Here is a 12,626-nt window from a genome sequence, read left to right as displayed (position 1 = left end):
AATGTGACACAGCCTAAAAAAGGATAACCCAAAATCTGCCAAAGGTATTTTGATCACATATGTTTTCAATTTCCTTTTGAAGCCACAATAAATAAAGGAAACATTATTTTATTTTAACCTAAATCTCTTATGATACCCAGACTTCAGTAAAAACACAATACTGTCTCAGCTGAAAGGGCAGGTTGTGCAAGATTAGCACAAGCAAGGTAATGAATTCATGTGCCAGTGAAGAACACAGGGCTAGTGTCACATTCCAGGAGATATATGTCTGAAGAGTTCTACAAAATGATACAATAAATTATCATTACAATGACTGCATCACACTGAAACAAGTTTCAGGGAAAATGTTAACACATTGTATGAAACAATAAGTAATATATGTATGGTACTCGACACTAATCTTCCCAAATGAGAAGGATGATTAAAGACACTGACTGTAAACAGTGACAGAGTTTGAAGTAGGGGAGCCTGGTTCAATTCCCAGTATCAGCTCCATGTGACATTGGGCCAGTCACTTTATCTCCCTAAGCCTCAGGCACCAAAAGCATAGAGTGGAAGCTCCATGAGGCAGGGACTTGTGCCTGCAAAATTCTTACGTACTGCTTACCGCGCACTGTACTGTAATTGTGAAGTGCTTTGAGTCCCATTGGGAGAAAAGCACTATGTGAAAGAAAGTTATTATTATTAAATGCAAACAAATCAGAGGGAAGCATGGTGAAAAGCAATAATACTTTAAATGTCAGAAAGCTTCACGGCTAAAAAGCTGCCTATTTTTAATTTAGCAAGTAGAGACAAACTTACGGGCGCTACCACTAATGTGAAAGTAATTGTGACTGATAATGTAGAAATGAGCTTATAAACATAATGTGAAAATTAGCTTATAAACATGTGAAAAAATAAAGTGGCATACAGTAGGCCATTACTGTGCAATTATTTACTTACACCCCCTTATTTGGATGTATGTTCATTTTTTTCTGATTACATGTGAGTGTATTGTATGTCTTTATTTATATAGCGCCATAAATGTACATAGCTCTTCACAGTAGTAATACATATCATATAAATAACAAATAATATAAATAACAGATCATGGGAATAAGTGCTTCAGACATAAAAGTAACATTAAGGAAGAGGAGTCCCTGCTCCGATGAGCTTACAATCCAATTGGTAGGTAGGGAGAACGTACAGAGACAGTAGGAGGGAATTCTAGTAAGTGCATCTGCAGGGGGCCAAGCTTTATGTATCATGTGTCCATGATTATCCAGTGCTATTCATATGCTTCTTTAAGCAGATGTGTCTTAAGGTGGGTCTTAAAGGTGGATAGAGAGGGTGCTAGTCGGGTATTGAGGGGAAGGGCATTCCAGAGGTGTGGGGCAGAAAGTGAGAAAGGTTTAAGGCGGGAGAGAGCTTTAGATACAAAGGGGTAGAAAGAAGACATCCTTGAGAAGAACGCAAGAGTCGGGATGGTGCATAGCGAGAAATTAGGGCTGAGATGTAATGAGGGGCAGAAGAATGTAAAGCTTTAAAAGTGAGGAGGAGAATTGAGTGTGAGATACAGGATTTGATCGGAAGCCAGGAGAGGGATTTCAAGAGGGGAGATGCGGAGACAGATTTAGGAAAGAGTAGAGTGATTCTGGCAGCAGCGTTTAGGATAGATCGTAGGGGAGACAGGTTAGAGGCAGTAAGGCCGGACAGCAGGAGGTTGCAGTAATCGAGACGTGAAAGAATGAGGGCCTGAGTCAGAGTTTTAGCAGTCGAGTAACAGAGAAAAGGGCGTATCTTTGCAATATTGCGGAGGAAAAAGCGACAAGTTTTAGAAACGTTTTGAATATGAGAGGAGAATGAGAGAGAGGAATCAAGTGTAACCCCTAGGCAGCGTGCTTGGGCTACTGGGTGAATGATTGTATTTCCAATAGCAATGTGGAAGGAGGTAGTAGGGCCAGATTTGGGAGGAAGTATAAGGAGCTCTGTTTTTGCCATGTTAAGTTTCAGTCGGCGGATGGCCATCCAGGATGATATTCCAGAGAGGCATTCAGAAACTTTGGTCTGTATAGCAGGTTTAAGGTCAGGGGTTGAAAGGTATATTTGTGTGTCGTCAGCATAGAGGTGATATTTAAACCCAAAAGATGTGATTAGGTCACCTAGAGAGAGTGTGTACAGAGAAACGAGAAGGGGTCCCAGGACAGAGCCCTGGGGTACCCCCACAGAAAGATCAATAGAGGAGGAGGAGGTGTTAGCAAAAGAGACACTGAAAGTACGATGGGAGAGGTAAGAGGAGATCCAGGATAGAGCTTTATTCCGAATACCAAGAGTATGGAGAATGTGAAGGAGAAGAGGGTGGTCCACGGTGTCAAATGCTGCAGAGAGGTCGAGTAATATGAGCAGAGTGTAATGACCTCTGTCTTTGGCAGTATGGAGGTCGTCAGTTATTTTAGTGAGGACTGTTTCAGTAGAGTGAGCAGTGCGGAAGCCAGATTGTAGAGTATCTAAAAGAGAATAGGTGTTGAGAAAGTGTAGCAATCGAGAGAATACAAGACGTTGAAGGAGTTTGGAGGGAAAAGGCAGGAGGGAGACAGGTCGATAGTTAGAAGGACAGGTAGGGTCAAGCTTGCTGTTTTTGAGTAATGGTATAATGGTTGCATGCTTGAAGGAGGATGGAAAGGTACAAGAGCAGAGGGAAGAGTTAAAGATCTGTGTGAGCATAGGGATTATAGAAGGAGCAAGAGGTTTTAGGAGATGGGAGGGAATGGGATCAAGAGGGCAAGTGGTAGAGGGAGAAGAGGAGATCAGCAGTGACACATCCTCCTCCGAGATAGCGGAAAAAGAGTCAAGAAAGGCAGGAGAGTTGGGAAGCAGTGTGGGATGGGAGGAGGCAACAGATGGGATGTTCTGATGTATGGATTCCACCTTTTCCTTAAAAAAGTCAGCAAAGTCCTGAGGTGAGATGGAGGAAGAAGAGGAGGCAGCTGAGAGTGGTCTGAGTAGAGAGTCAAAGACAGAAAAGAGTCGGCGTGGGTTAGACTTGTGTGTGTTGATTAGTGATGAAAAGTAGGTTTGTTTAGCCTGAGAGAGGGCAGAGTTGAAACAGGACAGCATAAATTTGTAGTGAATGAAGTCTGCGAGCGTATGAGATTTCCTCCAGAGGCGTTCAGCGGAACGAATGGAGGAACGCAGCATGCATGTGTGGGAGTTTAGCCAGGGTCTGGGGTTAAAAGGGCGAGGACGGCAGAGAGAAAGCGGGGCATGAAGATCAAGAGAGGAAGATAAGGCAGAGTTATAGTTCCTGACCAGGTTGTCAGGGTCTGAAGCAGAACTGAGAGAGAAGAGGGAGGAGCGTAAAGTGGAATCAAGAGCTGGTAGGTTAATAGAGTGCAGGTTTCTGAAAAAACGAGGGTGAGATGGAGATGGAGAGAAGCGAGAGACGGAAAATGAGATGAGGTGATGGTCAGAGAGAGGAAAAGGGGAAATGGAGAAATCGGAGAGAGAGAAGTTTTTAGTGAAAACCAGGTCTAGGTAGTGTCCATCCTTGTGAGTGCTGGCTTCAGTCCACTGTTGAAGGCCAAAAGAAGAGGTTAGAGAGAGAAAGCGGGAAGCCCAAGGGAGAGAGGCAGTTGAAGTTCCCCAGGAGAAGAACAGGGGCGTCTGAGGAGAGAAAGGAAGAGAGCCAGGATTCAAAGAGAGAGAGAAAGGCAGAAGGGGGATGAGTAGAGGAAGGTGGGCGATAGATGACCACCACATGGACCGGGAGAGGAGAGAAAATCTGGACTGTGTGAACCTCAAAGGAGGGAAAAGCAAGAGAGGGAGGAATAGGAACGGTTCGGTAGCGGCAGAGAGAGGAGATAAGGAGCCCCACGCCTCCACCCCTGCCATCAGGGCGCGGAGTGTGGGAGAAGGAAAGGCCACCATAAGAGAGGGCAGCTTCCAGAGCAGAGTCAGTCTGAGTGAGCCAGGTCTCAGTTATGGCAAATAGGAGCAGAGAGTGAGAGAGAAAGAAGTCATGCACAGAGAGGAACTTGTTAGAGAGGGAGCGAGCATTCCAAAGGTCACAGGAGAAAGGGAGAGAGGAGGGAGGGTGGCAGGGGATGGGTATGAGGTTGGAGGGGTTTACACCAGAAGGAGTAGAAGTTGCATGTGGAAGGCGAGGACGAGAGCTAGTAGAAATAAGGCAGGGACCAGGATTAGGAGAGATATTCCCAGAAGCGAGGAGGAGAAGCATGGACAGAAAGAGAATGTGTGAGGATGATTTGTAGTGGTGTGTTTTAGTGAAGGGGTATAGCTGTGTGGTGACAGAGGGCGCAGGTAGGAGAGGAGTTCATGTGAACTGAGAAGTGGTGAAGTAAGGAGAGATGGTGAAATATGAATAGAGTTTGAGACATGATGAGGCTGGTGGAAGGAAGTGCATAATTTGAAAATAAGTGAGGTTACAGCAAATATAAAAAGTAAAGGCGGCATCACAGCAATAGTAATGTGTTGAGATGTGCTGTCTGTGATGGTATAATCCTTTCCAGAATGGTTCAAATGCAGGAATCAGAAGCAGTAGATGGTCTCTACTTTTTCCACTTCGTTTTGAACTTCCTTTTTTAAACTTCCTCACTACTTGAAAGATTTCTACTTAAAAACATTTCTGCTTAGGAGCAAAGGCTGCAGGCAGCAATGGCTGTTGTGAGCTTACTTATATACTATTACAAAGTCACCTGGCTGGACTAAACAACTTAATTAGCACATGTGAGGGACGTTAAAGCAAATGGTTTGAAAGACTAATTAAATTAAGGCACAGCAGGGTATGATGATTGCAGGACAAACAGACAATTTGAGATATGTTTTTACCTAAATTGAACTAAATAGACAGCAGGGTATGATGATTGCAGGACAGACAATTTGAGATGTTTTTACCTAAATTGAACTAAATAGACAGCAGGGTATGATGATTGCAGGACAGACAGACAATTTGAGATATGTTTTTACCTAAATTGAACTAAATAGACAGCAGGGTATGATGATTGCAGGACAGACAGACAATTTGAGATGTTTTTACCTGAGAAAAGATAAGAGATGAGATGAGAAGCAGATCAATGGTCCCAACTTCCTTTTTTAAACCTCCATACTACTTGAAAGATTTCTACTTAAAAGCATTTCTGCTTAGGAGCAAAGCCTGCAGGCAGTGGAATAGTTATACGCTTTGTTGTACAGTTTTGAATAGATTTTGGCATACTACAGCATATCATGTATTGTGTTCATTACATCTTCGTGTAACGGGTATTCCCTCTATCCCAATCACAGATACCGTGTGTGTGGGTGGAAACCTATGTGTTACCAGGTGTGGTTCAGTATACCTGTCAGGCTCACAGGAGGTCTGAGTCTCCGCCAGTGAGAGCCTGGGGTGAATCCTCTGGAACGTTCTCGGTTTCAGCGCCTCCACCTGTGTAGGGTTCTAGGGATGTAGAAGGTTGCCTACACAGGACCCGCATATACAATAACCACATACACAGGAATGTATATAACCACTTTACTAATATATGCAGGCAATAACACACACTTATAACATTCCCCCTAGGGAGTAACTCCACAGTCACCGTGTATCCCCACACTGTGTCTACAGCCCAACCCCCTTGTCCCGTGGTCAGCGCTGCCACTATGTGTAGTTGTGATATGTTAGGATACGTTGGTGCACATAGGAAGATACCTGCCGAGCGCTCCTGCACTCGGGCCTGCAAGCAACTTCAAAAAGGATCTGCCGCTTGGTGATCCCGTCTGATCCGATGTTGCCTCGCACGGGGCCCACCAGGGGCGATCCCACCCTGGAGATAGTCTCTGTCTCTTTCTCTGGGGCTACAGACTTGAGCCCAAGTCTCTTCACGGGGAGCGCAGCGTCCGCTGTGTCCCTATCTAACACTAGTACTACTGTGACAGGGTCCCTAACCTAGGGCCTGTCCCTGTAGCACCACAAGCTGGGGAGTGAAGACCTATCTGGGGCCTAGGGGGTTACTGGCCTGATCCGTTCCCCTAGCTCTTCCCGGTCCTGACTGCTAACTAATACTCCCAGCACCTGCAGCAACCCACTGCACTAACTGTACCTGCAGCAACGCACTGCAACCAACGCACTGCAACCTGCTTGGACCTGCAGCAAACGGCTGCACACACACTATGCCTTCTTGTCAGCACTCACAGCCGTGACACTGAGAAGGCTGCACCTCACACGCACCTAAGGGCAGGGTCCCTAACCTAGGGGCCTTCCCTATGAACTTACCCACTAACCTAGTGGGGAGTGGGGCCTACCTGGGACCTGGGGTTTCTCTGACCTTGTACAGCAGAGCCCTGCTCTGTGTACACTACCTTCCCCAATCTCTTCCTGGATCCAACTGACAAAAACCCTGTCTGCACACAACATTGTTGCAACTCTGCAGCATGAGAATCTGCCAGCTCTATTGGCTTCAATGCTGCCTGTGACCAGGGTGAAAGTGCAGTCCCTAGAGGCTGCTGGGAATTGTAGTCCTTGGCACAGCTCTTTCCTATGGGGACCGCGTGCGCGATCTTTACTGCGCATGTGCGACGCTGTAATGGCCGCCGTTACGCTTAACTGCGCCTGCGCAACCTCCCAGAGCTCCGGCACACTGGGGATGGCCACCGCTACCCTGGCCAACCTCTGCGCATTGCGCGAACCTCGCGCCGCAACCAAGATGGCGGTGCCCGCCGGGAGAAGTCGCCGTCCCCTTCCCCCACTGCCACAGTGGTAAGGCAGGGGGCAAAGGAAGATCAGGGGAACCGGGGGTGACCCCTTTAACTCGGATCACTATAGGGTTCTATTTATCGGAAGAAAGCTGCTGATATTGAAGAATCACCTCACACTGTGGCCCATCAAGTTGCGGTAACCTAAAAAAGCGGTCTTATCCCCAAAACAAGTGCTTTATTTTTATCGTGCAATTCATCAATGTTGCATCATCAAAAATAAAGCACCTTTTATTGGATCCGTTAAAAAATATCGGGTCCTATAAAAAAAAGGCCAAAACGACATTTTTTGGTAAAAATGGCTATTTATCATGTTCCAATACTTATCGAATGGGATTAACAGCAGAAGACTGCAAATAATTTATCACCTACTCCAGGCTGGCGTTAGCCCAATCTTTTGTATGTATATACTCGCCATTATATGCATACTGTAGGACTGTAGGCAAGATAAGCTAAACTAAGCTGAAATAGATGATAAAATAGTAATTAAAATACATAGCAGTACATATTAACCCCTTAGTAGCCCATGGGTCAACTGGTGATGGGTTTCCATAATTAGCTGTCCATAAAAGGCTACAAAGGGGTTAATATAAGCATAAAACTACACTATATACCCCCTCTGGCCACCTCAGTGGGTAGTAAAGCATCGCCATGCAATGTTTTGCCAACCGCTTAGGTAAGCAAGGGGTTAATCCCTCCAGCCACACCTCCTGGAGGCCTAATCGCCGGCAACTACTCACCCACCCCTCTAAACCCCCTTCCCCCCCCAACAAACCTACCCCCCCTAGACTAATGCCCAATATCCTTACTAGCCAAATGTGGCTAATAGTACTTTTGTGCATTAACCCCTCCCCCCCCCCAAAAAAAACACATCTTAAAAAAGCAGCATAACATTATAAATACATTTCAAATACATTTTAACCATAAAACCATTGATTGCCACTGTGGCTACCTAAGCCCTGCCAATGGTTCCTGTTTATAATCAAAATATGTAAATAGCACACAATAATCTCTTGTAGCAATATGTGTCCGAAAATGCAATTACTCTCTTCAAAGCATGCTAAATTCAATTAGAGCCAAAGACAATACTTACTCAATTTTAGATTTAATATACAAAAGTAGTACAGTGCTTAGGTTACAGAAAAAGATTATTACAAAAACATACAGTACGATATATGCAGACAGTTCATCAAATAACAGGATACAATAATCAGAAGTCCCTAACATACATTATTACCACACATATTAAAGTCTCAAAGGGTCTTGAAATGAGAACATGAGATTTAAGAGTTGTAAAAAAATGCCCTGTAAAATTAAATAACAATTCTCAATGGGGAGTCCACTCAACAAGTCTAAGAGGTGTTTTACTTCTTGGGGGCTCTTCCCATGTACGATATACTGTAGGTAAAAGGCACAGCATTCGCATGACAAGATACCCATATATGGTATCTTGTTGCCATTTCATTTCACTAATCAGTTGTAACAGGTGAATTGTGTCTCTAGGTTAAAATAGGTAGATTTGTAACCAATAGCTGAAGATAATGGTCAATATATTGAAATACTTTTGTAGTAAGTGACTCTATCCCAGATATAATAGATCCAAAATTCCACAAATAGAAATGTAAACTGAGAATTAGAAAGGATAGAACTATGTTTGGCTGCCAGAAGAATTGCCCTAAATTGCCTAGTAAAAACATGTGTAGGGTTCGTCTTTAGTAGTTCATATGTACTGGCACCCCCTAATAATTGAAAAGTGTCTGAGAGAGTCCTCTTTTTGTCTTGGTTGACTATCTATCTTCACCTTAATCACATAGACATACACATAAAAATTGGAAAAGTAAGCATCTCCATTCCTAAGGAAATTGAAGATTCATAATTACACTAATATTTCTTCATATCTTCGTCATTTACATTTTTCACTCTGGCGTTTGATATTAAATGTCTGTGATAACAGACTTGCTGTCTCTTTAGACTGTTGGTTGTGGTCATTTCCCCAGTTCATTATTTAGTAAGCCTGTTATGTTGGTGACTTCTTATGTTCCAATGCAATTAGAAGTGTTTTATGAATAGATAGTGAATTCAATCAAGAGCATCTCCTTAAACACCCCTAGATGAATCTTAAATATTGATTGAAGCTCGAAACTTCATCTGCTTAGGTCATACAATATCTTTTTCCATTTTGATTACATACTCTGTAAATATAAAAATGTGTACACAATGTCTGAAAAATGATGTGATTTGTCTACACTTCTGCTGTTTTACAGTATGTCTGCACAGTCAAAGCTATTGCGTGACTCCGCGTTGCCTTCATGTTTAATCCCCCTTATTCAGACTCCTATAACTCTTGACTCACAAATGGAATAGAAAATTGGCCGTTTTGTTGCAAGACAAGGATCATATTTTGTGCAAATCATTTGTTTAAGAATGAAAAAAAAAAAAAAAAACCTGATATCTGTGGACGGAGCCACAATTTTAAAGTTGCTTTACTCTCTTCTGGAGAAAAACATCTGACCCAGTTTTGAGGGTGGTTTCACACTTTATCATACAGATTGATGTCTGTTAAAAAAAAAAAAAAAGATTCCGTCTGATAAAGTGACAATTTAAAGGAGAACTTCATTGTGTCTTTATGTTTTTATTAATTGGAACATAATTAGAACATTATGCTATGGTGCTGTACTATATAAAGAGCATGCTGTTGTCTTTCTTTCAGCCTGTACGTTGGCACATAGAGCTGCAGCCCTGGGCTAGCACCTCACACTCCCTTACTGATGAAGCTTTAAGATTTCTTCACTACATCAGCACAGCTCAGGTAGGTAAAGGTTAATTAATGCACACCCTAGAGATCTCCATGAAGCTGTAAATGGTTACAATTTGGTATTTAAAAAAAAATTTTGTTGGCAAACCTGGAATGACTGACTTATTTGCTATTTTTGTACATTTCATCCATTGCTGTATGTGTTTTAATAAATAGATGTGATGACAGGAAAGGAAATAAATGATGGGGTGACAGTTTGCTACTAGAAAAGGAAAGTTTCTCCTACCTTTTTCCACAGCCTTAATATTGCTGTAATCTTTCCAAAATACAGTCCAAAGAGCTGCACTCCACTGCTTAATACATGTGGATCTTTTTTTAAATGAGGCACTGTAGCACAATTTGTAAGCTACTTGAACCAACGAGTTCCTATAATGGTGTTACTGCTACAAAGCACCAGACAACATTTGGTGAATCATTTATTACATACTGCATTGCAAACATTAAAGTTAAAACGTGTGCATTCTAATTTGATAGGCGAGGTCATATGATCAAATAGGGACCCACGAATAAATAAAATAAATTGTATATATTTTGCCTGCATATAATGTATTGCAAAATAGACACAGAAATCAAAGTTTTTTTATTGAAGTAAAATGTGAAAATGTCTATATCATTACATAATAAAGCGGTGTTAGGTGGGTGTGTGAATAATTATTTGAAACATAATTGTCAGATATAGAAAATGTTAAATATTTATGACATTTCTACAGGTTGAAATTACAAGTATTAATTGGATATAAAAAAAATATTTTTAATGTAATTCGTTTTCTTAATGGGAAAAAATGAACAGTTGTTATGTAAAGATAATGGGGGCTATTGATTAGTTCCCCAACTACAAAAATGGTGCAAAAACTGCTCCAAGTTTATTTTTAAAATCTCATGGATTTCTTTACAATTTTAGTTTTATTTGCCAAATATTTTTGAACTAGCATTTGCATAGCTTTGCAATTAAGAGACTTTGATTTAAAAAAAAAAAAAAAAAAAAAAAGTCCTAAATCTTTATTAGGCTACTGTATAAATTTTTTTCATTATTTTTTTTTTTAAATGCTCAAGTACAAACCCGCTCTCAGGGATAGATCCACAAAGGTCTGTTAATTCAGGGCTCATAACTTGACGTTAATTAAAGTAGGAGCGGACGTTAAGTTGATGAAGATAGGGGAGGGAAATAGCACTGTTAATTCAATCATACCTCACTGTTTCAGGGCCTGGATGTGAGTAGCACCATGTTTAGGTATGGAGACCTAACTAGCATAATGTTGCAGCTCTGACTAAGGACATCAAAGCATTTTGTTCTCTTACAGAGAGACTCCTATGAATACACGGTCAATTCATATCGTCTACCATAACTTATACCCATGTATAGACTATCGCAATGTTATAATATTTCATTACAAACATTATACACAAGTCATCACATTGTGGAGATTAGCTTTAAATTAATTGGCTGAGGAGTAATAATTGGCAGTGATGTTAGAGCTGCGTCATGCTTTGCATGACTTTTATATCTAGCTTCTAGCATTATATCTCCACTGCACCTCAACATCATACACTCCAGCATTTATGCAATATTGTCATCTTCTACAAGCGCATTCACTCATGCCTCACTTAGAGATTAATATAAATTTATGACGAGGAGTAATTATTGGCAGCGATGTTAGAGCTGCGTCACCCATTCATGTGACTTTCATATTTAGTATATAGTTTCTCTATCTCCAAATTGTCTATATATTTGGGACAACAAGACATTACTATATCATTGGACTATTACCCAACAAACAGTTCTGTTTCATTACACATCAAACACCATAACAGCAGAAATAACTACACTTCACAACCTGTCATTTTATTTGTTTATTTTTAAACATACACTTATGTTAAATGTATTGTTGTATGTATACATATATATTACAATTGTTGAATTAAAAGTTAAGTTTTAATCGCCTGAGAGTGCACCACTCAAATGTGCTTCCCTTTGGGGCAACAGCCACCTTTTCAACTGTTGTCCTTGTTGATAAATCGACATTATCTTAAGCACATAGGTAGCACCAGCTGCCAATTCTGGCAACATAGGCAAATTCATATAACCAATATTGAATTCAATTGGTGAGCGTTGTGATACCCTTTCTATTTTGTCTGGATGTGCGTAGCACCATGTTTAGGTATGGAGACCTAACTAACATAATGTGTTAACCTGAACAGATGTGTGGCTATACAGTGTTAGGGTAACCCCTCATTTGATAAAATTTGCATGTAATTATTACCAACCTTTGTTATAGTTAACGCAATGTGCTTTACGGGAGAAAACATGACTTAACGTTATGTTACTGTTCTGTGAAGCTGCGCTGTTAGTGTACACGTGACGTGATGTTATTATTCTTTGAAGGCCAGGCACAGATAGACCACGCAGGGTCTCACAGGAAGGAAACAGCTCCATTCCGCCTCTTGCTTCTGTAAATACTTGTATCCTGGTTTCGTCACTACCGGTTGTGACACTATTGCCAAGGTCGGATCTCAGTCCTTCAGTGCTTCCACAGGCATCAGATTTCCCAAACGGAGAGTTACTGGAGGGTCACTTCAGGTGTAGAAATAGCCTAACGCGTTCATCAGAGGCTGTACAAACTACATTCTAATGAGTTTACTTTGGTGTGTGTGTGTGTGTGTGTGTTTGTGTGTGTGTGTGTGTGTGTTTTCCTGTCCTTGATGCCTAAGAGAAACCATCATGGAAATAGGTCACATTGCACAGAAATGACGTTCTCTCATTTTCACAGATTTCGTGCTCTCACTCGGTGAGAAACGGACTGACAGATCAGTCTGAGGCCACAGCTAAGCCATGGACTGTCTGTCTGGATGACAAATTCAACTTGGCACATCAAATCAGAAATAAACAATGTCGCGTTTACTCACTGGGGTAATTACTGATATATTTTAGTTGTTACTGTTGTCTTCTAATTCCAAACTCAATACCTGTACTGCTTCCATAACCATTTGCAATGTATTGCAGGCACCTCGGGCAGCCACAGGGGTAACTTCCTTATCTGTTGTAATTTCCATTTCCTAATGCGTGTAAAGTTCTGGAAATAAAGAT

The 12,626-nt window shown here is 41.6% G+C and overlaps 1 protein-coding gene across 4 annotated transcripts in view; it reads left to right on the top strand.

Annotated features, from left to right (window-relative positions):
- Nucleotides 1–12,626, top strand: part of METTL24 (methyltransferase like 24) — a 156,506-nt gene that overhangs the window by 59,500 nt on the left and 84,380 nt on the right. For all 4 annotated transcript variants that reach the window (XR_012801121.1, XM_075597611.1, XM_075597610.1 and 1 more), the window contains 2 exons: nucleotides 9,437–9,535; nucleotides 12,310–12,449. Coding sequence is in view for 3 of the 4 variants with exons in the window: in XM_075597611.1 (XP_075453726.1) it covers nucleotides 9,437–9,535; nucleotides 12,310–12,449 (239 nt within the window). In the remaining variant the exon portion in view is untranslated. Of the gene's footprint in view, nucleotides 1–9,436; nucleotides 9,536–12,309; nucleotides 12,450–12,626 lie in introns of those variants that run through there.

Source organism: Ascaphus truei, chromosome 4 (genome assembly GCF_040206685.1).
Source record: "Ascaphus truei isolate aAscTru1 chromosome 4, aAscTru1.hap1, whole genome shotgun sequence".
Lineage (NCBI taxonomy): Eukaryota > Metazoa > Chordata > Amphibia > Anura > Ascaphidae > Ascaphus > Ascaphus truei.
The sequence above is the reverse complement of the archived record's forward strand: the minus strand, read 5'-3'. Positions and strand labels throughout refer to the sequence as shown.